Genomic DNA, 26,188 nt, shown 5'->3' with positions numbered 1-26,188 from the left:
AAATTTGATAGAAATGGAAAGATCCATTTAAGATTCACCGTTACGAAAGGAAATATCGTTTTATCGGATAGGTATGGATAGTTTCTCGATTTGTAAACTCTCTAAGAATTTCTTTTCTCTCTAGTTCTCTGTTGTACGGTAATACCAAGATGGTCTCTAGGGATCAGTCCGATAGCTATGGTTGAACGTAGAAGATTTAAAGTTCGTACGGTAGGAATCCCTTCTAGGTCCGAGACAAATAGTTCGAAATAAGGATACGAATGCAAATCGAAAAAGGAACTCATGAATTTATCGTTTTCGGTGTACCACCGACATCTAGATAAATTCGTAACTTTATTGGAAAGCTGCCGTGTCGTTTGGCGACTTCGATGAATCTGTTTGTCGTTGTCGCAATAGTAGTAGTAGTGGTATCCAGATCGATGTGGGATACAAATTGTGAAAAAAGAAACGTTACTCTTCATCCCCCATTTTTCTTTCTTGCGAAGGGAGAGAGAGAAAGAGTGCATCGAGCTTAGAGCAAATGCATTGGGGGGTTGGAAAGAAGAGAGGAGTAAAATTTACTCGCTAAAAACGTTTGAGTTAGCCGAACGAAAGAGGGAGAAAGAGATAGTGTGTGTGTGCGTGTGTGTATGTGTGAGGTATATATGTCATGCAAAGTTCCATTAAAATATCTTAGCGATAACCGTATTTTTCAGGCTCTAACGCAGCCTCTTCCATGCATATCCCTTTGTCTCTCATTTCGTCTCGTCTCGTCTTGTCTCGTCTGGTTTCGTCCTTTTCTATCCTGTTAGCGGGACACTATAAGAGGAGAGGCATGCAACGTTTTCGCGACACGCTGCCACGGTCGTAAAATAACGTCTTAATTATAAAAGGGTCTCGGTACTACGGTGTGTGCCTTACGAGGCATCTTAAGTATCTTATAGAGAGCGAGTGGTAGGTTACCTTAATGGGCGCGTGGGTGCTTGCAAGCCGTGACAGCGTAGAAAATCTACGGTTTTTCGTGCGACTGCCCTTGAGACACTGCTCTTTCTCTCTTCTTTCCTTTTCTCCTTTCTTTTTTACTTTTTCTCACCCCCGCTACGCAATGCGTATCCCTTTTACGAGGGAGGAAAAACGGTGCTCTTAACTTAAGACACTTTTATGAGAAAATTAAACGGTTCCACTTAAATTCTCTTTCTTTTTTTTCGAAACAGAAGGGAGAAAGGGATATCCAATCGTATCCTTTTATTTCCCTACTGATATAGGTTGTATAAAAAAAAATCTATGAATCTTGAGTAGAAAACAATTTTTACGAATTTTATTAATCAATCATCTTTATATTCTCAATCACAAATATATATATATATATAAATATTAATGTTTAATATTGTTAACACCCTTAGATTAAGAGATTATTGAAGAGGATTACTTGAGAACCACTGAGAGTTGGTGGGTCATTAACGTAGAATACTTGTAAGCCCTGAGGGCTCGACAGGGACTCTCAAAGACAAATTTAACGTCGTTATCCGTCATTTTATTTTTCTTAAGGACGAGTTTGAGACGATGATAACTAAAGGTTAGCTCGTTTCGCTAATTTTAAATAGAGAAACGTTTTCTCGATGATACTATCTCATCGTTGGTCTTTTCTTTATCTCAGAGTGGCTAATAAATTCGATAGGATATATTTTGTTAGTAACAAAAATTATTTATACCAGAACACACGACGGTTCGATCAAGATCGTCAAACGTTTATTATGACTTTAAAAGCTTACGAAGTTATGCGCCATATAGAAGATAACTTCGATGAAACTTTCGTAATGCGCGAGAGGGCAAGACAAGGTATGAACGTGCCCGTAATGGTAGCGAGAGAGTAGAGAAATGAGGGGGTTGGGGAAGTTGAGGTATGAGCAGGAGGAGGACGTGGAGGAGGAGGAGGATTGGAGTTGGGAGGGAGCGAGGTCAATTAGTCTTGATTTAAATTAGCCTCGGCGGCTGGTAATTAACTTTGGTTTAGGCCCCAACCGGTAACCCACTGCTGTAATAATGACGATAATTATTATTGTAGCGAGGACTTGGTATCCAACGGGTGGCGCGATAACTTTCGGAGTAACTTGTAAACTTTCGAGGTCGATCTTTGGGACGTTGGAAATTGGATCGAGTTAATGGATCATTTAAGAAAAAAATAGTGTGAGAGAGAGAAGAGATATTTAGAGAAATTCGATAATAAGTCGAGACGAACTTAATCGAATGGTGAATTGATAATTGAAAAAAAAGAGAAATAAAAACAAAAGAGAAAGAAAGAAAGAAAAACAAGATAGTAATGTATTTAAATAATAAACGATGAAGACGCTAGGCAAGAATGTAAACCAAAGTTAATCGACTCGTGACCATAAGATAATCGTTCCTGCCGTTCGAAATAGAAAAAGAGAGAAGGTAGGGGAAGTGGGGTGGAATGAGAGAGAGGTACGTAAAACTATCGGTGTCACGCGATCGTCGCGGAAGTAGACGCGAAAGAGAATAAAGTCGGTGCTTGTAGATCGTCCTCGCTTAGGTAGAAAGAGAGTGTGAGAGAGAGAGAGAGAAAATCGCGACCGAGTAGGACGTTTAAGTGCGCTAATTAAGCGTCGCGTGATTGAGAATCTCACCGTGCTGTGACGCAGACTCGCTCGAAGGTCGTTAAAGCGTGTCATCCATCCTCATCCTCATCCTCATCCTCCTTCTCCTCCTCCTCTTTCTCATCTTTCTTCCTAGACCAACTCGATTCGCTAGAGATTACCAATACTCAGTTGAGATTTTCATCAATTTTTTATGGACTCATTTGCGTACTATTTATAATAGAAAATTATTTTATGCCATCTTTATTGTTTGAAGTAATTTTTTTTTTATTCAAAGTTCATTGACTCACATATGTGTTCCTTTAATTATTTTTTATATTAATAAAGTTAAAATTTTGTTCGTGTACGTTGATTGTTGTTGTTATTCGACGAGCTGAATTGTTTTTGGTATAAAATGAAATTAATTATTCGTGAATTTTGTAGGTATCATATGTATATATATATGACGATGGAATATACACGTGTATCGTAAACGACATATGGTTTCGTTCGATAATACTCGCTAATGTTGTCTTACCGGATAGAAATAGAAAACTTATCGTTGCAGGACCTGTGAGACTTGTAAACAATCGTTGGCTCGAATGTCTGTAGTACGAACGTGTATATACATATGTATGTAGGAACGTTCGGCTTTAATAGCCCGTGAAAAACAGATCGATCCTTCGCGTTCCACCCGTGTACACATATGGTTCCGACGAAGCGAAAGGTCATTTCCTGGAAAACTTTTTTCCTAATTTCTTATTCAGTAGCAATGGTAGACTCGTACGAAACTACGATCGAATTTGTTTCTGGTGACACGCAAAGGGACGTACCTATGATAATTATCCAAATCTTGATTGTACTTGTAGAAACGTATGTGTAGTGTATAAATTGACTGTTATTTATTCAGTCAATATATTTTTTAACATTTTCTTAAGGTCAATATCAAGTAAATAATAAATTTATGTATGTTTTTTTTTACGAGTAAAACCCTTTGATGTTGAAGTTGGATAAATGGTAGTATTGGGGAGAGAAATAATTAAAATAAAACAAACAAAAAAAGAAATAAAAAGTAATCATAACATACGCTCAAAACAGTGATAAAAAAAAAATATTTGATAAAATTTAATATTAACGATCATCAATTTATTAAAACAACTATAATAACCATACGTAACGTGATGTTCAATGTATAATAAAACATAATATCGAAAATTTTTCGATGGAACATTTAAAAGGTATAAAATATATTCGCGACGTAAAAAGATAATAAATAAATAATACAATTAACAATTATTCAATCCTTTTGATCGATAATGTATTATTTTACCTTCGAATTTTTATCCTAAAAGAATACGAAAAATAAGTACATAATTGGAAAAGTAAAGGGGGGTGGAAATGATGAAAAAAAAGTTTAGGGTGGAGGTAGAGGTTGAGAGGATAAGGAGAGAAGAAGAAAAGAGATCGAATCGATCGGCATTGAGTGCAAAAAAAAGGAAATATGTTTCTCGAAACGGAAGGACCCTTCCATCTTCTGTCGATGGGGATGGTCGTGTGTGAGTATGTGTGTGTATTCGAGCGTATACGTGCGCGCTAAATACGCTTTACCGCGAGCAGCACGCGCATTTGTACAGCAAACGAAGTATACTTCGGTCTCTCTCTCTCTCTTTCTCTTTTGGCATAAGCCTCTCCTTCAAAGCGATACGTCGAGACGCGTTAGCCCAACGTCCGTCCAACTAAATCGCCATTCAGATATCACGGAGGCTTATGGGCTAACGAGACCCGACACCACGTTCTCGATCCCACGTTCCTTGTTTCTCTCTATTACTCTCTCTCTCTCTTATTAGTTCTCTCGCTCATTGGCTCTCTAGGACGTTGATCGGCAAATGTTAGTGTTCACGAGTTTAGAGTCTAAAGTACGATCGATTGGAGTGCTCTAAACGTCGACCGAACATAATCGATAAATGCGAGCCCGTATGTGCTTGCACGCAGAAATCTATATATATATATATATATATATATGTAGTATATGTTTGTATGTACATATTTTACATATATGCACGTACGCGTTTATGTACGAGTCGGATTACGCGTATTTCCTATTGAATAATATTATAATATATTCGATGTATATTTTTTTTTTTTGAAATTTCAATACAATTCTATAAGTTTTGGCGAAGATCGATGGGTTGTTAAATGTGTTGAAAAGATGTTGTTTATTTTTTTTTCGGTCAGTATAACGGTCGAAGCGTATAGTCTCTGTCGGTTTGTTTCAAAAGATCGACCGGTTTAATAAAACAAAACGTGTATGTCTTTTCCTTGGTAAGTAAGAGTTTCAAAGGTACGACTTAATCGATACTTCAATTTGATGTATCGAACGTTATATATCAATGGAAGAATTATTGCAAGGAAAATCGTATAAAATCGATGTATGTTGAGAATTCGTTGATTTAAATTAACTCGATATGATTCTTTATGTACGAACATGATCTTTCAACGTTGTACTCGGGTGAAAGGACAAAGTGGTTTAACGTAAGGAATTTTTTTTTTGCTTATTATTTTCTTTTTTTTTAATGAATTTTTTCTTCCCCCTCCCTCCCCCCCCATTTCATACACGATTTGTGCCACGCGTTGAATTATCAACGGTACGCGTACGCTCTTTTACGTTGATCGGAATTTATTAACAATTTCTATCTCTCTCTCTCTCTCTCTCACTCTATATATATGCAATCGCTTATATGCATATATTTATAATATATAGGTAATGCTTTTTGCTCGCGGTTTATTTCAAACACATTTACGTCTTATAGCGTTTCAATGGGACTCTCTTTTGTGTAAGTGAAGTCATTTCGAACGGACTCTTTATCGATAGCAACGATATATGCTTTACATTGTCTTCGATGTAAGACCCCTTCCTGAGTATATTTGTTGGACGATCTCAACACGTGCGCGCTAGTTTACAATCGTCGATAAATTTTACGACCTTGCCGGATGTTGTAATATTTCTATACTTACGAGAATCCCAATTCGTTCGATCGTTCGTTACAACATTTTCCAGATAATGCTCGTTTAACAACAAAAATTAATTTCATATTATTCCTTATGGTTTTTTTTTTAAATAAGTGATCTTCAAACTATGTTCCTCTCAATTTTGTTCTTTAAAATTTCACGAATTATTATTTAGATATAATACATTACGTAGTATTATATATACGACAAGTATTAAATAATAAATAAATACAATAATTAAAAATTAAATAATTATTAATTAATTAAAAATTAAATAATGTATATAATTATATATATTATTATATATATATACTTTATTTAATTACGTTACAGTACATTACATTACAATATACAACACATATATTAATAATTATCATAAAAGATAATTTTTTTTACATGAATCGAAAAAGTTTCGAAAGATCATTGCTTTTAGATCGATTCAACCAAAAATATTTTTGTTAATCCTCTTGAATCAAATATCGTCGATAGCGCGTACTGTACTGTACTGTACTATACTGTACTGTTGTTCTATGGGAAAACACTATGCACGATGCATGGGCACGATGCGCAAGTAGAAAATGTTAAAGCAGTAGGAAGCACTTAGACCGATGCGCGTTAAATGCACGTTCGCGAAGAGAGGGTCTCCCTTTTCTTCCTTACCCTTTCCCCATTTTTTTTGAAGTTGACGCTTTCTCTTTCCTTCCCCTTTCTCGCTTCGGCCCTCTTCCTTTCTCGTCTTATTTTTCGGAGGTAGTATGAGAAACACGAAGAGAAAAAGGGATTTCGAGAGAAAGAAAGAAAGAAAGAAAGAAACAGTGAGAGTGAGAGAGAGAGAGAGAGAGAGAGAGAGAGAATTGAGAGAAAAAGGGGAGGAGGGAGAGAGGGAGGAAGGTCCAGAGGGATCATTCTTTCTCTCTCTTTTTTAGTTATTATTATTATTTTGCCTTGGATATACATTCATGCGGACTCGCTTTAATAGCCCGACGTTTAATTCCACGCGCCACGCGTGTATTCTGTTACATAAGTATGCGTATTTCGTGTGTATATATATACATTCTTCGCATATTATTTGGCCCTACGACGAATGGGCAAAGGAAAACCTCTCGAGGAAGTTCCTGAATGCTTCTCACGAGAGTAGAAAGAGAGAGAGGTATCCCCGAAAGTACCGCAACCGAACCTGACGACTATGAACGTCGACACGCCGAAGTGGAATTGAGCTCTCGACGATGACAAGGCACTTTGCCGTGATCATGAAATGAGATTTCCTTTTTCTTCTTTTTGGTTAGAGCTTTCCTCGATCGTCTACACACCCCATCTTCTTTTCGTAAATATCGTTTCTCAAGTAGTTTTTCCTAAGAGTAAGAAATAGAATCGATAGATAGAAGTTGTTTGTGTGTTTATGAGAAAGTCAGACGTGTAACTATGAAACTAATTTATCTTGCAAAAAAAAAAAAAGAGAGAAAGTAAATAAGAAAATAATTAAATAATATTTTACTATATCGTATGGAAAAATAAAAATAAAAAGAAATATTCGTACACGAAGTAGATCTTAACAGATGAATAAGAGAAACGTTTACTCCCTACTCCTCCCACCACCACCTTCACCACCTTCCCACCCCGTTCTACCTCGTCTGTACCTTGGCGAAGTCTCTCTCCTTTATTGGCAAGTCGTGAAGCGAACGCTCAAAGAGTCGTAAAGTAAATTATGTTATACTCCTTTTTCTGAGAGTAGATCTAGCAATTCAGGATGGAGTTACGACGGATGTATTTAGCAAAGGGTTACACGCGATCCTTACAAGTGTATGCGAGTCTTGTGCTTTCAGATCTGAAAGCGGAGAATACGAGCGATTACATCGAACTTGGGATAGTAACGTAGCTGTTTAAACCCGAATGCCGCCTCTTTGTGTATATGTACACGTGGTAACTTTTCTCTTTCTCTCTCTTTCTCTCTTTCTCTTATGGTGTATACTATTATAAACGCGTAACGACTACATAGTTTACGTTGTTACTCGAAAATGGTTTCCCACGTTTTGCTTGGGCGAGATCTTTCGACCTCAACTCGTCGTTCTTTGTTACACGAATGTACAACTATATATATATATACTTTGTGTATGCAGGTATGCATCTATGCATTTATGTATCAAGGACAAATTTTGTTGTATTTGCAAATAACGCGTTTACGAGAGCAAAGTAGTAGTATAATATTACCTTTCTCGATTGAGAATCATAAAGTTTGAAAAATCATTCCTTTGTTTCTTTTTTTTTTATTGTGTGTATCATTGAAAGAGTAGAAAATTTTCGATTCATCGAGTAGAAAGCAGATAAAAAAAAAGAGAGAGAGAGTAAATTCGTAGGGAATTCATGAAAGTTTCATCCCGTTGAGATAATTCCAGACTGTATAATTTATTAGGATAATCGATCTTATAATTTTCATCGAGCACCCACGTAAGGATGTCTCGTGGATATAGAACTCGCATACAGGTTGCACGACTTTTCGCGATATCGTTTTTCTTTCTTTTATCTTTCTCTCTCTCTCTCTCTTTCTTTGGTGCAATCTGTTTTTCTATTTCTATCTCTTCATCTTTCTTTCTCAGTCTTCCTTTCGAGATCTTTTCCTGGGTTGCGTGGGTGCGTGCACGGAGAGAATTACGCGCGCAGTTGCGTTCCGCATTAACATATAGATGCGATTCGTGACGCGAAATGTGTACCGCGTTGCATACGTGCAATGTTAAAGTGAACGTATACCAGAACGTAGTATAACACATACTTTCTCAATAGCTTTTCTTCGCGCACACGGTTTCACTAAAGGAGACTGAGAGATAGTATAACATCGTTTCACGTTCCTAGGCTTTTATCTATTCCTATACTTGAAGTTACTAAGGTAAGAGAGCAGGGAAATATTATACAGAGGCTCGCGTAAAAGATGAAATACGTTTTATAGAAGTTAATGAAAAATGAGATAAAGCGGGACGTATATAAAAGATTTTCAAATGATTTTGAAGAAAACAAACAAAATAATAATTCATTTTGATTAAATGTAAATATAATTTGTATCAAAAGTGCATTTTTATTTTATTTTTAATAGTAAGATAGATAAATCTTTTGATAATTTTCAAAACGAACGTACTCGATCATCTTTGCTAGTCACTGTAGGTTGTTCTTTACGAACGTTTATGTTCCGTAGATAGGTCGATGCTTACATTCGAAGTAAGTCAGCCCCGAGGTAGCACTTTCCGAGCCATCGGGTGCACATTGTCTACGGCCTTTGAAAAATTTTACGAGCGTAATTACGTACGAGTGAGTAACGACGACGAGGTCGGTAGAATCGGATTCCTTCTTTAACTTTCCTTCCTTACTTTGCTTTCTTTTACCTTTCTTTATTTATTTCTTTTCTTCTTTCGTCCTTTTCTTTTCCTTTATTTTTTCTTCTTCCCTTTTATACTTGGAAAACGAAAAAGACAAGTCTGTTGGTGACACCCTTTTTTTTCGTAGCTGTCGCGAAAAAGTTTTACGAGTTAAACGCGATTCCACACTTTCTGGAATTTGATTTTCAAGCCCAATCACGTATCTTGATCTACGATCTAAAGTTTATAACCTACAAAGCTTTCCACGGCTAGCTAACAGCTCGTTTTTCTTTTTCCAGTTAGCGAAGGAATTTTAAATCTCTTTTTCTCGCAAATTTTTCTTCGCAGAAAGTGTGTCTGTGAAAGAAGAAGAAGAAGAAGAAGAAAAGGGAAAAAAAGAAGGGTAAATGTCTGAATTCGAAATTAGCAAAAGTTTAATCTTTCTCTCTAGGAAGTATTTACGAGCTAGGATCGCTAATAACTCTTAGGCAGGTGTAAATTCGATTGTAATGTGGGACCATTTAACGTGACGATATTTTACGATGGAGGAAGGAATGAGTGGTGTTTCGCAATAGGATTCTATTGAAAGGAGGTGGCGTGTATTGAGATTTTTTATTGGTTTTTGTCTCGTTTGAAACGAGAGAGAGAGAGAGAGAGAGAGAGAGAGATAATAGTAACGAGAATAAAGAAAGGATGATAAAAAGGTGTATACATAAAAAAGAAAAAAAAAAGAAATGTCACCGTCAAATGATTGTGGCTTTCATACACCACGGTGAAAGTTCTCTTCGGAGTATCGTTCGGGGTCAAAGTTCAGAGGGGGAGCTCGCCCTAGGGGAAAAAACTCGATTGCGATAACGAGCTCTATCCATGAGATTACGTCGAGATAGTATTCGCTTTTACAATTGCGATTTACGATGGAATGCCGATTAAACTGAATTAAAAATGAGGAACCAAATCGTGTATCTGCGCGGGTTCGTTCCGTATGTTCCCAGAAGAACGAAAGCTCCTATTGGATATTACCACTTAGATTTATCGCTTTTAGAGTGGAATTACCGATACGATAACCACCACGTCATGTAGATATGCGTGTACTATAGATAAACATATACACACATATATATTTATATATATTTATACAAGTATGTATTTAAATTGAACCACGCAATATCGTAATTGAACACATATTCAGGTATAGAGAGTAATAGATCGAAAGAGTGGGACGCTTTGATTGCTATATTACAATAATAACATCTATATCGGAAATGTAATCGCCTCGAGATCGTGTTTCATTCGAATTTCGCGTGTAAATAAAACATGGAAACTGTACTCTCGCGGAGAAGCGCGCGCGTTGAGTAAACGCCCGGGTCGCGCACCACCACTGAGGGTGGTTTTAATTAAGCCATTAGGGGTGGCTGAGAGGCTGCGACCAACCGGCTAGACGTTCAAACCCTCTTCCGTTTTACCTTCCCTTTCCTTTTCTTCCCTTTCTCTCTCTCTCTCTCTCTCTCTCTCTCTCTCGTTTACTCGCTTACTCTCCCTTTTCTCCTTTTACCCTCTCCACCTTTTTGTCTTCCTTCTACTCCGTCTGCTAAATTAATATCGCGCTTACATTCCATTCCGCGTGATGCGGTTTGTATCTAGATCGACTTCCTTCCTTCCTTCCTTCCTGCCTTCCTTTCTTCAACACGACCGAGTATAAATTTGACCTTATTGTTTAAATGACTCTTTTTGTTCTATTGTAATATTATTTACGGTGAAATTGGGGAACGTGGAAAAAGATGTTTCACGGATGATACAATCGTCACGTTCGAACGGTAAATAAATTTTTTAGCGAATGATGCTAGTTAGAATTGTAAGACAAACTGCAAGTGCATGTATGTGTGTGTGTAAGAGAGAGGCACGTTTCTTTAGTTGACATTTACTTACCGGTTTACGACATTTCGGAAAATTATATTAACTCTGACAATTTCTTGTCGTTTAGACCCCTCTCTCGCCCACGGCTCGTAAAACATTTATGATTCGCATATCGATCGTAAGCTCGTGCTTTATGTCCGTATCTAATTTCTCGGTTGTAGAGATTTAAAAATATCGAAGATCAGGTTCTCCTCTCTTCTTGGGAAAGTCCATTGGTAGGGAATAAATATGAAATAGATAGGGAGAATAGATACGATGACCGATCGTATATTATTTTTTTTTTTTGCCTATGATATTTTTTAGTTTAAACGAACGAATGAATGAATGAACGATAGAAAAAGAGATGCAAATCTTGTAATTTCTATCGGATAAAGTAATGCAACTTTATCTCGTTAGTTTCGCTCGAGTTTCTCTCCCTCGATATTTATTTCAACTCGTGTAATTAATATCGGAACGTTTAAACGTGAGCATGAAATTTGCTTGGTCATGTTAGTTTAACGATTACATTTCAATTTTTTACATCTATATATACATATAAATATGAACCGATAATTATGACAGTAGAATATAAGTAATAAAACGAGAAGAGAAAAGAATTGATTTTTTCATTTATTTTATATAATATAAGTAATGAAATGGATGTATCTGTAAGAACGGTATACGTTAAATTGAATAGAAGTACTCGATACCGAATTGATTATTAAAAAAAATTAGCGTATGTTTCATTTAATAATTATTAAATTACCTTTTTATATATGTAAATGAACCCCTAGAATCAGTCGTTTCTTTTATTACAACATCGTGCGACGAGTTGTTTTTATAATTCTTTTTGTTTTGTTAGAAATGTTATTAACCGTAACATATAATACTCTTCTTCTATACGATTATTAAAATTCTATAAAATAAGTTAATTTATAATATATATAAAATAAATCATAAAATCAATAATTTGCAATATTCTCTTACATTAGTGTTGACTATCGATAATTATTGGTACAAATATCAATTTACGAAGATGATAATAATAAAGTCATCGAGGCGTGACATTGTGGAAAGAACGGAATAGCCCGTCATACTCGTCGAGTTAAAGACTCGTGTTGGTATGTCGAGTATAGTTTAGACGAAGAAGAGAAGAATAAAAACACACACACGCCGGTTTACTTGGCACTTACTTACCGGCTCTTCCATCGTATCCACGATCGTCGTCCTCGTCCTCGTGTTCTCCACTTTCCTCTCCAGCTGTGCCTTGAGTTTGTACGACCCTCGGTATTTCTGTTAACAGAGAAAACAAAAAGAAAAAGAGAGAAGTAGTATAATATAAGTACACACACACACACACACATATATATATTTATATATATACTCTTACTTGCTAATAAAAGAAATTTGCGTTAAAATCGTTTAACCAGTTCGATGTTCACGAATCGACAATGACGGTGACATTTAATTCGGTTTGGTTCAGTTCAGTTTTCAATTCGATCGATCGATCGATCGATCGACGAGGAGTCAAAGCGATTTCGGACATGACTCGTTTTCGCAAATCTTTCTCTAATTGGACAAGCCGTCTCTTGGTCGGATCTCGAAGAACGATCTCCTTCAAGTGTCTCGGTTCAATCGATCGATCGATCGAACGATCGATCGAAGGAACGAATGAACGAACGAACGAACGAACGATCGATCACTCAGCGGTACGGTGCACAACTCGTTCCTTCCACACTCGAACATTCTGCCCACCTTGCTGATGCTGATGCTAGTACTGATGCTGGTGCTTGGTGCTTGGTGCTGCTCATGCTGCCGTACCTATTGCTCGATCGATCGATGGAAATGAGAAAGGAGAAATGCGAAATACGCTCTCGATAGAATCACCCTCGTACATTGTTAGTACAAAAAGTTACTTTGTATTCTAGCGTCTTCGATTTGCTGACCACCGTGATATCCCTTTAAAAAATAACTTTCCTATTCGTTCAGTTCAATTTAAAGACTCGACCACCCTCGTTACACCCTTTGCTCAAGATAAACATGTTCCTATTTAAAACCCTTTTCTTCTTTTCAATTCTCTAATCCTATTCAAGATTTATTTTTCTTTGTTTTTTGTTCTTCCTTTTTTTAATTTGCATAAACATAGGAGAAGAAAAATGTAATTGAGGAGGTAATGGAAGGACGGTTTTGTAGAAATAAAACCGTGAATACTTACTGATGCAAGGAGCAATGTGCGATCTGCTCTGTTGATATCCTCTGGCACATCTGTTACAAGTAGTACCGGTTACACCGTCCTTACAGGGACACTGACCGGTGTTCTGGTTACAGGTCTTTCCAGACGCTCCGATCGGGTGGCAGTCGCACGCTGTAACACACGGCATGCCACAAACGAAAGTGTTAGTTTTAGGTACGTTAGATTTCTTTTTTACGTAAACACGAAAGGAATAGAGTCGTCTTATATAGGATTTGACAAAGGTTTTTGATTAATATAGGGAATTAGTCTCTTCTTCTTTTTTTTTTTTTGATGAATTTGGTAAGAGTCTCTAACCCATGAGAAGAAAAAAAAATATCAAATGTTCGACCATTAGTCACGGATAGAAAGTAAATTCAAAAGGAAATATTAAAATTCTAAAGACGTTTTAATTAATTTGACGTATATTTTATTTATTATATGAATATTTTTCTATCCTAGAGATCTCAACTAGGAGAATCTTTCTCGTAGATCATAGAGATAGAACAAAGAATCGTCGTAACGTTTCGGCCTCCCGTTACCGTCGTACGATCTCAACATTTTTTTCACAACGATGAAAGATTGTTTTTCGATAGTCCGAACGATACACACACACACATACATAAACACGTCTATACATCGACGAAGAATTTATGCGTCCGATAGATATTTTCTCGCGAAACGCGTTCGCGGCTTATATACTTCGATTTATTTCACGCACGGTGTTGATGTACAGCTCCATTTTCGTTGGCCCCACAAAGATTTATGGAATGGTTCCGAGCCGTGAAATAACAGAAAATATTTTATATTTATATACTGTTAGCTCAACTACGTACGAGAGGTAGGAGAAGTAAAATAGAGATTGCACAAAATGCGCACACGTGCTCGATCGAAGCGAGACCTTTTAAATCTTCAACCATACATACATACATACATACATACATACATACATATATATATATATATACATTCCAATCTTATCCGAATTCTCTTCACGAACGAAGGAGACGTTTCTTGACTCTTACGCAAGGAAAAACTTTATTGCTTCTACGGGATGGATGATCTTATACCCTCTCGTAGTGGCCGGAGGAGTCACTTCGTGTGGGATTTATGAAATCAATCATCCGTCTCTCGATGAATGGATCGCCATCAGAAGACGTGATGTCTCGGAGAAAGCTGTGTTTCGTCGGAGATAAAGATAGAAAGAGAGAAAGAATGAAAGAAAACGAACGATAGAGGCGGATGGTAGAAGAAAGTTGATAAATAGACAGTCGTGTGCATTCATTCAGAGACATTGGATAATTTGTATACCCTCATCAGGGGACAATGGTTAAGTTAAATGACAAAGATACGCTATAATTGATCGTCTCTATCGTTCATATAAAACGCGTAACTCGCTCGTCAAAATAATAACAATTAAAAACTATGATAAATAATTAAATACGATATTTTCTCATGACAATTTTCTCATTGATTATCATACATCGATATTTAACAATAATAATTAATTCGTTCTAACTTTTTAAATTTACTTTTCTTCATTTCTTTTTTTTCTTGGTTTAATCAAAGTCTCTTTCGTTTGAATTTCCAATCATTCAGGCGGGTGTATAAATTACGAAAGGCGGGAACGAAAATTAAGCTGGGAGGAGATACGATACGATTCAAAACGGGCTCATATAATTCTTAATCGCCGACGCTGTCCTACGACGTCAAAGTGACACGAATAATCGGCCGGATCACGTCCCGTTTTACGGACTGAAGGGGTGGGGGAAATGAGGATTCTCGCTTCGGGCGTTCGAGATGGTCCACCAACAACGAACCGACGGGGCAATGATAATTTGAACGATCGTGATTTATGACGTACGAATCACAATTAACCTCTGTGTCGCTTACAAATTTTCTCTGTCGGTTTGAAGTATAATAATGCAAGAACAAAAAAATGAGTGGGATGATTTTCAATGCAAGGTAATTTAAAATAGTGACGTCTTGCGAAATGAAAAATAATTGTGACGATGATAATATAAACGATGACGAAATATATAAATAAAATAAAAAATCGTAGAAATGGATTTGATGATCGTGTATTTCGATCGTTCTGTTTAGTAGTTAAAGATTTCTCAAGAATAGGATAATATTGCGACTATTAAATGGTTTGCAATATAGTCGATTGAAAAGGTAAACGTATTGAAAGATAAGAGAAACTTGGAATGATTTTCCGTAGCGTATTATTTTATCTTTTTTTTTTTTGTTACAATCGATTGCTTTCATCTTACTATTCGTGGTTGCATAAACGAAATTCAATGGTAATGACGAATCGTACGATAACGAGGAGCATTTGGCTCGACGATTTCTCGTCTATTTCTTTTCTCTCTCTCTCTCTCTCTCTTTCTAGTCATGGCGAAGTAACGTAGTATCGAACAACCGTTATAATGCGCGATTTAGGCGTCGAAAGTGGAACGGTGCTTTTCAAAGTCGAATGACGCGAGAAAGATGATAAGCCTATTTATCCTATAGTCTTTACGAAGTGTATATGCGTGTATATGCATTTAAGTAAGCAACTATGAATAAGTATGTGTAATACAATATTATACACATACGTAGTGTAAGTGAATACATATATAATAGTACGCGTCTATTTTCTCAGAGCATTAGACTGCAGTAGACACGAATGGATAGATGAAATCCTTGAACCGTGCAAACTGTGCGGTCATCTGTCTCTAATCATACTTAATAACATCGATTTAATGAGCGCGCATCGAGAAGCAATAAGCGCTCTGACCTCCCATGTCCCGTAGCCGATTCCCTGGATCACGGTATTAAGAGCTATACTATAATAATCGTCTCTTGCATCGTCGGTGTTCGATATATGTACCTCTTGCTCTTTATTAATCTCTCTGAACAATACGCTTAGGTATATCTCTAACGTTCCCAATTATCTCTCAATTTCTCCATTTAATTTTTAACATTTCTACGACCTTCGAAAGATCGATGAAAAAGATGATTTAAAAGAGGCGTGCAAGGTTAAATTGAAACTACCTGTAGGAAGGAGAACACGAGATCCTAACGATAACAGATGTCTATATTCCAAAGAATCCGGTTAAACACCGTAATATTCCGTATTAGGACAAGATTAGATCCAGTTTTATTGGCTATAATTGGACATGTTTAGTAAGCTAACATAAATACCCTTAGTTTTATAACTATGGCATTTTAACGTTGACTAATTTGACTGCGAATTGACTGTTATAAAAGAAGTTCAACTTTATCGAGCTAATTGCCTAGAAGGAAAGAAAAGAATGAAATGAATGGAAGAGAAAGAATGACAGGAGGAAGGGAATGGGAAGAGGGTGAAGGGAGATACAGCAACGTTCGATGATTGCGCAATTTTCGCAGGAAATTTAATCCAAGATTAAGAACGCTACCGAGTGGGATTTATTGTCGTTCAGAAGGTAAGCTGTTTTGTTGGTAACGGAATATAACAGGACTTTGAATTGCGAAAGTGAAACTCCGTATTAGCCTACTTCTATGAAAGAAAATTAGACGATCCTTTTGTAAAGTTATGTGTTAATGTGTTAGGAAAATTATTAAAAAAAAAAAAAAGAAATAAAAAATGATTTTATATCTAATAATTCACATTCTCTAATAAATTTCATTTAATTAAACAAAAAATGTACATTTGTTTTCGAGTGTCTAAAGACGGATAACGTTGAATGCAGAAATGAGAATGATAAACTCGAGTAGGTACATTTTGGAATTTTGCTTAACGAAGATTGGTCCGTTTCGGGATATCGTAATTCAGCAAGGGAAGGTACTTTCAACGGATTTGAGGGTGTTCAAATTACTCAAATCTTTGTTTGCTCGCGTTTGAATCCATGGAATATGATCGGGCCCGAGGATGTTCTCAGGAAGCACGAACCGGCCACCGTAATTCATGTTTACGCTTGTAAAATGAGCGGGCATACCGACGTGTCACTTATTGCCGGCTAATATAAACATGACTCCGAGAGACACCCACGAGAAAAAGAGAAAAGAGAGAGAGAGAGAGGGAAGGAGAGATGAAACTTCATGGAAGAAAAGGGGAATGGAAGGAGGAAGAAAGCACGAGTGTGACTCGTAAATCATGCTCGTTTTACATTTTACCTGCACGCCTTCTACTACTTCGATATATCGTGTAAGAGACATACGAGACATCGATTTTTAGAATCGTTAAGTATCGTATTTTTTTTTTATAAAGTATTTGTAAGAGAGAAAAAGATAGAGAAAGGAAATTCGATCGGAGAACTTTTATTTATCGTATTTTTTTGGTCTCTTATTCCAAAGATAAATGTCAGTACATATGTGTGCACATTCTCGAACGATCAAACGTATTTTTTATATTTATATTGAAATAACATATGTATACTACCGTACGAAAGTTTGGGTACACGTTATTTGCATTTGCATTAAATTATTTATTTACAAACTATATATGGATACCATTTTTCGTTAACGTTGTTTCATATGATTTTAACGGTAAACAAATTCATCAAATATTTTCAATCGTAAATAATAATAAACATTTGCAATAAGTAATATCGTTAAAAATATCCTTTTTTAACATTATTTTCGAAATAAAGTGATGTCTAATTAAACTTTGTCACGATTACAAATGAACATTTTTAATTAACACTAGAACTACAGTTGAGACGTAGATTTATCAAAACTAGTCAAAATGACTGTTCTTTAAAAAAGACGTAAAAGTAGAATATTTTTATATTTATTGACTTATTATTATTTTACAAAAGGAACTCCATGTTCTGAGATCTTAAAAATTATATAATAATAACAATAAGTACAATAATAAAGAATATTTGGTATCAAAATATTCTTGATACCAAATCAAGTTAAAGACCAACTAGTCAAAATGACTGGTGTAGTAGTTCTAGTGTTAATCAAAATTATGATCAGTTATGTGTACATTATTTTCACAAATGAAGTAAGACATTTCATTTAAAGACATGTCATTAATCGTCTGTTCGAATGAATTATAATTTTGAACGGGTTTAACGAACAATCATTTAGGATATCCATTTTCTGAAAGAAGGGTTACGCGATTTTGCAGGGATCAGGATCCCAGGTTCGTGCCTTTCGATACGAGTTTCGAGATATCGTCTTTCGAGATAGGGTAGACTATCATCGTTCATCCTTTCGGCAATAATCTCTCTCTCTCTCTCTCTCTTTCAGGAGATTAATTTGAGAGCGTGGAGATGCAGGAAAGTAGCCGTCACCTTCGTTTTGCTTCTGCTGACGCGTTCTCTCTTGCGGAGAAGAGATAAAAAAAAATGAAAAAAAAAGAATTAAATAAAAGAAATGTAAGAAAGGAAAGGAAAGGAAAGGAAAGGAAAAAAGCATCTTGCAGACCTTGAACGTGCTCCCAGATGCACTTCGATCCAACCAACGATGGTACTACTCTCTTCTCTCTTATCTCATCATCGATCGATAAGATCGTGCATCTCGAGAGCATCGTATCCTTGTAATTCTCTTTCTTATTTCTCTCAAAGAAACGATATCGAGGCTCGCGACTTCAAAGGATATCGTAAGGATATCGTAAGGATCGTTTCTTCTTTGCTCTTTCTTTCTATCTATCTCTTTTTCTCTTATTATTATTTTTTACATTAAAAAAAAAAAAAGAAAAAAGAGAGAGAGAGAGAGGGTAGTCATAACCAACGATATACTTAAAGATTTTTTATTCTCATTTAGCCCCTTGTGTACTGAATTATTTGAATATTTTTATGATTATATAACTAATTTATTTAATTATTATATTTATTTTATTTATTTAACTTTTTGTTATAAACAACATTTATAATATTATTAATATTATTAATATTAAATACAATATTAAATATAAATAATTATATAAATATAATATAATATTAAATAAAAAATATAAATATAATATTAAAATATTAAATATAATAATAAAAAGTCAAATGTATCCAAAGGGTTAATAAATAAAATTCGTATATTATTTTTCTTTTTCTTATTCTTTTATTTGAAATAAATATATATATGGTTAATTTTGCGTTGTTTATAAAAAGAGGAAGAGTAAGTAGTAGGTAAAAAAAAAAAAAGTTTCAACGAACAAATTTTTTTTCTCTCGCAATACGTTTCTCATTCTTTTCTTTTTGTTTTGTTTTTTTGTTTATTTTTTGTTGCCCACTTACTTACGTACACTTGTATTTTTACACGAGCAACGCTTTTCAGGCGTTTAATTATGATTGCATTTTGCAAGGTTAGTACATCTCTGGCAAAACACGAGAGAGGTGCCTCTCGAAAAGCTTCTGGGTCGTTGCTCTCTCTCTCTCTCTCTCTCTCTTTCTTTCTTTATTTATTTTCTCTCTTTTTTCACCAAGTTCTCTTCCTTCCGCGTTACTTCCCGTGTAACTTGCCACACGGTCGTTATTTCGTCGACTTACACCAACCTTATAACTATTTTATGATAAAACTGAAAAGGCAACGTTTTTATTCGACGGCTGTGGTAAATCGCATCGTAGAACGAACAAGAGTTTGTCTTGGAAAATTGCGATATTGCAGTTGGTAATTATCCACGCGAAAGGGTTACAACACCCAACAAAACGACGTCTGCTACGAGATTCGAGCGTAATCTTTACGAGATGTAACGTTACGTTCGCCTTTATCTCAGCGTCAAAGAAAAAAATAAGAAAAATATGTGGAACAAGAATCGTGTGTCTTTGGTCGTGGTAACGTTTTATAGGATTAATGTAAATCTTTAAGTAGCAAAAGCTTTTTTCTACAAACACATGGATTTTACTCTCCATAGGACGGACGATCTTTGGATCAGCCAAACACGATCGTAACAAAACTTTCCAACTGGATTTAGAAGTCCAACGTAAGCTGGATTAGAAGTTAGAAGGTATCTAGGTGCGAAGTAATGGTTCTATTTTACTCTTTCTCCCCCTTCTCTTTGTAAAATATATCGGGATACATCGTAAATTGTATTTATAAGTGTGAACAATAAAAAATCGTTAGAATACGTGAACAATTGTATCGAAAATAACGTAGTAGTAGTAGTAGTACATACGTGGGAGTTGTGGGGAATAATGGATAGGTGTAAAATCCAATTTGATTTTGAAGACATTAGATACGAAGATACGAGGTATCGTAAGAAAGTAACATCGAGGGTGTATGATAATAGCAATAGGTGGTAAAGATGTGGTGTGTCCTCGAAAAAAAAATAGACATTCATAAATTCAACTTACCGGATCCCTTAGAGTTTGAAAGAAGTAACGTACTACGTATTTATATTCGTATATACATACGTGAAATTGTTAAGAAGCTTTAAGCGGATTATCGGGGAGAGTCAAGCTGACCTTGCTAGGTTTCTTTTCCCTAACTCTTATTCTTCCCATCTAACAAGCAACGTTGAAAAAGGTCAAGTTTTCTAAATAATCCTTTGGCGAGTCTTTTTTTATTATATTTTATTTTTCATTGATAAAAAGGAATGTTGAATTAATCGACCATTATTATCGTGATCGAATACCGTTGTAACATTTTTTTTTTCTCCTCGAGTTGTACGTTTTTAGTCAGGGTGCTTGTGTTAATATCCTAAAGTTTAAGTTTCTAAGTAGTATAAGTAAAAAAAATGCGTTAAATAAAATCTACTAAAGATCGAAATGAAAGCGTTGTTATCGCGATCTTTAAGAATGACGATAAATCAGATTCACTCGTTTAATTCAACTCTCGTAATCCGATTAACTTAGCCGCGTTCTTTATTTCAAGAACTTCCAAATGACATAGTTGAATTTAACGTGGGCCCTTTCTTCTTCCTTTCCAAGTTCTTTCTCTTTCTACAGTTAAAGGAGGTCTCTCTCTCTCTCTTTTTCACGGAAGGTTGTTAAATAGATTCTGAGATGGGTGGTCAGATAGAGATCTTTATGGAGAACGAACGCCCTTTTACAACCGGTATAAATCCCGGACGACTAATTAGAATTTTATAATAGGACGAAAATGAGCGTCGGATTACGAGGATCAGAAAAAGAAACCTTTATACTTGGAGATTTAACTGAAGTTAAAAGATCGTAATCGTTAAAACGAATAATCGTTGGGTTTATTCGTGAATGTAAATTTCTTCGATATTATTATTATTTTGTTTTTATTTTCTCAAAGTTCGGATATATAAAAATTGACCAAGTCCCTCCCCACTCCCTTTCACTGTGTACACGAATCTTCTCGTTCGATCGTTTTGATAGTGTCGCGAAGCAAAAGGGTTAAGAAAAATAAATGAAATAGAATGGTTTAATAATCTGGTCTTGTGTGTTTCGTTTTGTTGTCGTCTGGTCTCGCGAACGGACAACCGGAATAAGTAAATCCACCACCCTCGAGAAAGAAGCTTGAGTGTACTCGACTTCATCACGCTAAACCGTGTTTCTTCCTCTTGGACAAGTCTCCTTTCTCTTTCTCCTCGTTGGCCTACGGTTTCCACGCAATTATTCTGTCGACGTCTGTTTAACGGTTGCAATTTATTAGACGTTTCCGGTTCGTTTAGCCGAACCCAAAAATAATACTGGACTATCTCCGAACTTAGTCGACTAATTGCCAACAGTTAACTGTTAACAAAAAGGATTTCAAAAAAAAAGAAACAAAAAAAGGGGTAAAAGAAAAATAACATAAATGTGTAACATTTTGTTTTTTCCCCGTCATCGTCAAAACTTTTCTTTTTCCCAATCCTTCCCTTTTTTATTTTTGTCTTATTCTCTCTTTTACATCCCCTTTTTTCTCCTCTTCCTCGTTATTTTCTGCTAGTCGTCCGAATTTCACACGTTCGCATTATTCTTGTTCTTTTTTCTTCTTTGTAGTAGGATGATTTATTAAGCTGCGAAGACGATACGATTGTAAACTGAACAACAAGCCGTCTATCTGTCTGTTGCTTATTCGTCGACTTATTATCGAGGATCCATTAACCCAATTTTTCATGGAACGAAACATTCACGTCGTCGATATACAACGAGCATCCTCCCATTGTCGGATATGCTCCATGCTTGTGAAAGATGCAACGATAAACACGAGGATGGGCTTTCAAAGATTGAAAAAAAAACATGGAAAAAAGTCGAGAAGAAAGAATGAGAAAGAGGAAAAAAAAACAAAGAGATGTACCAACGTACTACGATGATTTGCCGAGTTTTACTCAAAAATCGAAACTTTTGTCGAATCTCAAAGAGAAAGGGGGAAGAGCTGGAAACGTGGGGAAGGGGAATACGTGGGGGAGGTTTAGGTGAAGTTGAACGAAAAACAAAAAGGATAAAAGAAAAGAACACGCGAAAGACCTTTGGTTATTTCGTCCAAAATTTCTACGTGTACTAACCCCGTGTGTGCAGAATAACGAGAGAAAACATTGGTGAACGCACCCGAGACTTTCTCTCTTTCTCTCTCACATTGTTTTTACCAATTTTAAACGAATGCTTGAAACCGAGCAGAAAGTTTTATTAACCGAAGTTACCCGAGCGTGGAATTTGGTTTTACGCGCTACCGCAATAAACAGAATTCGACGTTTTTTTTAATAGATACACAGTGAATATTTTTTCCATCGTTCTGAATAATAATCGATTGTACGTGGTGGGCGGAAAGAGGGAGGGGAGGAAATAAAAAAAGAGCCCATCCCAACAAAAAAAAAATAAAACAAAATAAACAAACAGAACAAAATGACTCGTAAGGAACAAAACAAAAAAATGTTAAAAGGTTGGTAGGCTTAAAAATGAAAAAGAAATACGAAAAAGACAAAAACATAAGCTCAATTCTCAGGGGGGCTGGAGGGTGGGTTCTCTTCTCCATGCATTTATTTCCATTTTTTGCTGGCACAGTTGCACCTTCTTGGTTTTCTCTCATACGTTAAAGAGAGAGTGTGTGTTTGAGAGAGAAGAAGGAAGGAAGAAAGAAATAAAGGTAAAATGGTTTTGCATGTATCAAAGTAGACGATCAAACTCTCTCTCTCTCTCTCTCTTTCAGTTTTCTTATTCTTGTTCTTACGTTGAAAGAGGATTCTCGGTTAGATCTGGAAGCGATTTGCATGCCGAAATTCGCCCACTTGTTTCTCCTGCGCAGCGGGTAGGCACAACTCCCTGTTTTCTTTTTTTATATTTTTTTTTTCTTGGTCATGGGTTGGTGGTTTGACGATCGTGGCCTCCTGCCCACGTTCTTACTCGGCTTCAAAGTATCCTGGTAAACCCTTTCTTTCGACATATTGCCGTGCATCAACAACATCCGGTCTCAAAACTTGGGAATCCGACAGGAATAACGAGCAAGAAGAAGAAGAAGAAGAAGAAGAAGTAGCTCCTCCCCCTCTCCCTCTCCCCCTCCCCCGTCCACATGGTAGAATATTCCACGAAGCGAGCTCTTGTAATCGCGAGAGATAACCTTGCCATTTATCCTACAAACTTTAACATTTTCATATCTCTCAACTCGTTTGTATTTTTTCGACATCTTTTGATGTTTGAACGTTTCACTCCGTTGGTTTTAAATCCCATTCGTTTTGGGTTTGATATTCAAACAATTATTCAAAGAATTTAATCGATGATTCGGTTAGGTTGAATTATTAGTTCACTTTAGATCAGTAAAATCAAATAACCTGGATACAGTTAGTATCGGTTATCCACGTTTGGAAAAAAAACAAAATAAAAATATCGTGTGGTAATTAAACGTTAAAAATGTTACCTCATGTGTAGTATTACATAAATATAAGAAAGTATTTATAGATAAGTATCTTTCGTATTCGTAAAATGGGTGAATAAAAAGGTAGATATTAGTCGAAGAATTTAATCGGCCAATCACATGCATTGATTTGATAATAGTCTATGATAAGGCGAATGTGTGGAGAGATATATAGAGGACAATGAGAAATAGTCGATTAAATCGTGAACAGCGATCGGAACACGCGCACGCGGCCCGTGTGTGGACGCCTAACTAATTTATTAATCGGATTATCAGCCTGATTTCCCTCGAGTACACAGGGTGTGGGTTGCTCGATAAAGTTTATCCATTGAAGCCCGAACAGTTCCCCCTTTATGTTTCTCTTCTCCCTATCTCCTCTCCATATTCTCTCTCTCTCTCTCTTTCTTTTAACGTTTCTGAAAAACTTCTTGTTCTTTCTTCTCTCGTATCAAAGAATTTTCTTTTCCTTTTTTCTTATTTGGAGAATAAAAAAGAAACAAAAAAATAAGGAAACACGGGAGAGGGTTGAAAAGAAGGTATAAGCAAATAGTAGAGGGTTCTCCCTTTGATCGAAGAAAGGTGTACAGATCGGAGGATGGTTCAACAGTTTGGAAAGGTTGGATCAAAGAGCTACGATAGAGTCCTGGACACGTTTTCCACGTCGTTCCGCTTGCCATCGAAGATCGAGAGATCAAAGTGTTTTGGGTTTTCTACACAAGTCCAGTTTTTTAGTCATCGGGGAAGGTTCTTCTGAGCTGCTATCACGTAAAACTTATCCTTGGTTGTGTTTCGTTCTTTCTATCGGTAAGTTTCTTCGAAAGAAAATTTGTAGTACCGTGTTAAAGGTGTCTCTGTTCCCTTTCTTACTTGAAAAGAATAGAAGAATTTCTATAAGAGATACTCTCTCTCTTTCTCTTTCTCTTTATATCTGTCTCTCTTTAATGTTCGATAAGTTTTGTAGGAAGAGAGGGTTCGTTTCCTTTGTTCGAACAAATTCTTCTCAACCCTCCGTCACACAAATTGATATTTCACTGGATCTTATACGTCAGAGGGTAATCTAGATCCTGCTTGAGATCTTTCGATTTGCTTCAAGTCGTCCAGAAAAAATAAAAAAAAAAAAAAAAAAAAAATTGGCAAAATCTACTCCGATCTCTTAAACTTCGGCAATATCGGTAAAGAAAGGAACAGAAGAACTGGAGGATTCAATTTTAGTCTCTCTCTCAATATATATATATATTTTTTTTTATTCTTTCTCTTCTGGTTATGAGAACACATCCGATGGGTAGGATTATTTTCTCTACCTTTTTTTCCCAACGTCTCTGGATAAATTTCTTTTCGATCCACGAGAGATCCAACCAATGACGAAAGATAAGCTTTCTCTCTGTTTTTTTTTTTTCATTTTTGATACGATGGCTTCGAAGAATATCACGGTTCATTTGCCAACCGAATTTTCTCGCCAAATTTTTTCTCATATCTCTTTTCATCTCATAAACACATTCGAAGCGTGTTGTATACAATTTTGGTACTCGTTGTGCGAATTTACGATCGATTTCATATTCACGGTTTTACATCGATTATTAAATAAAGTTAATCATCGAGAAAGGAGAGATATATTATTTTAACGATTAATGGCTTGACGAACAATACGTTGTATTTTTTTCTTTTTCACGATAACATATATAACATATGGAATGATTTTCGATGACAAATGGGGTCTCGTGTTCGTAACATTTCAATTCGAACAAATTTCATTTTCATTCTTCGTATCACTTGAATGAATATTTTCTATGAATATGAAAAATAAAAAAATAAACAAAATTTTGTTTTATTCTATAAAAATGAAAATCGGTCTTTTTATTTTTATTAAAAAAGAAAAAGAGAAAAAAAAGACACAATTGAAAGAGAAAGAAGAAAGTACAAAGTTAATTTACGTGTTTCCGTAGAAAGATAGCAATTGTATAAGGTAGAAGAAAAAAAAAAGTAAAAGAAATAAAAGACCTGTTCTCGCGAGGAACGAATTCTCGTTTCGTATTCAGAAAGACCAGCGTATCGAGTTTTTTGAGTTCATCGTAGAAGTAATACTAGTAGTAGTAGTAGTAAAAGTAGTAGTACAATAGTATTCGTCGTCGTCAGTGACGAGAAAGAATGGCAAACGAAAAGCTGTAAGTCCGATTCGAGACACGCTTGCAAAAGCTCAGCTTATATTCCTGTCACGAAGTGTCCACCAAGCTCCCCACCCTTCCCCGATTTGGATTTTTCCAAGTCCTGGGCTCCTGCTTTTCCGCATCCCTCGTAATCAGTCGTTTCGAAGAAGAAATTCGCATTCATAACTACTACTATCTCTCCCTTTTTTTTTCTTTATTTCTTTTCTGACTCTTTTTCACGCGATCACGTTTTTTTTCGAGAAGATAACTCTCACGCCCGTCGACTAC

At 35.9% G+C, this 26,188-nt stretch overlaps 1 protein-coding gene and 1 long non-coding RNA gene across 2 annotated transcripts in view; one reads left to right on the top strand and one right to left on the bottom strand.

Moving 5' to 3' along the window:
• LOC107070133 (netrin-1) overlaps positions 1-26,188 on the bottom strand; it is a 136,046-nt gene that overhangs the window by 16,300 nt on the left and 93,558 nt on the right. Inside the window, exons 3-4 of the mRNA XM_015328042.2 lie at positions 13,035-13,184; positions 12,017-12,112 (exon numbers count right to left, since the gene is read on the bottom strand). Of these exons, the coding sequence (XP_015183528.1) occupies positions 12,017-12,112; positions 13,035-13,184 (246 nt within the window). The remainder of the gene's footprint in view (positions 1-12,016; positions 12,113-13,034; positions 13,185-26,188) is intronic.
• Positions 1-26,188, top strand: part of LOC149033175 (uncharacterized) — a 121,738-nt gene that overhangs the window by 9,767 nt on the left and 85,783 nt on the right. The gene's annotated exons all lie outside the window — the stretch shown is intronic.

The sequence above is a fragment of the Polistes dominula genome, unplaced genomic scaffold (assembly GCF_049000335.1).
Source record: "Polistes dominula isolate Pdom_NZ unplaced genomic scaffold, Pdom_raw_medaka contig_15, whole genome shotgun sequence".
NCBI classification, from domain to species: domain Eukaryota; kingdom Metazoa; phylum Arthropoda; class Insecta; order Hymenoptera; family Vespidae; genus Polistes; species Polistes dominula.
This window is presented reverse-complemented; position numbering and strand designations above follow the sequence as displayed.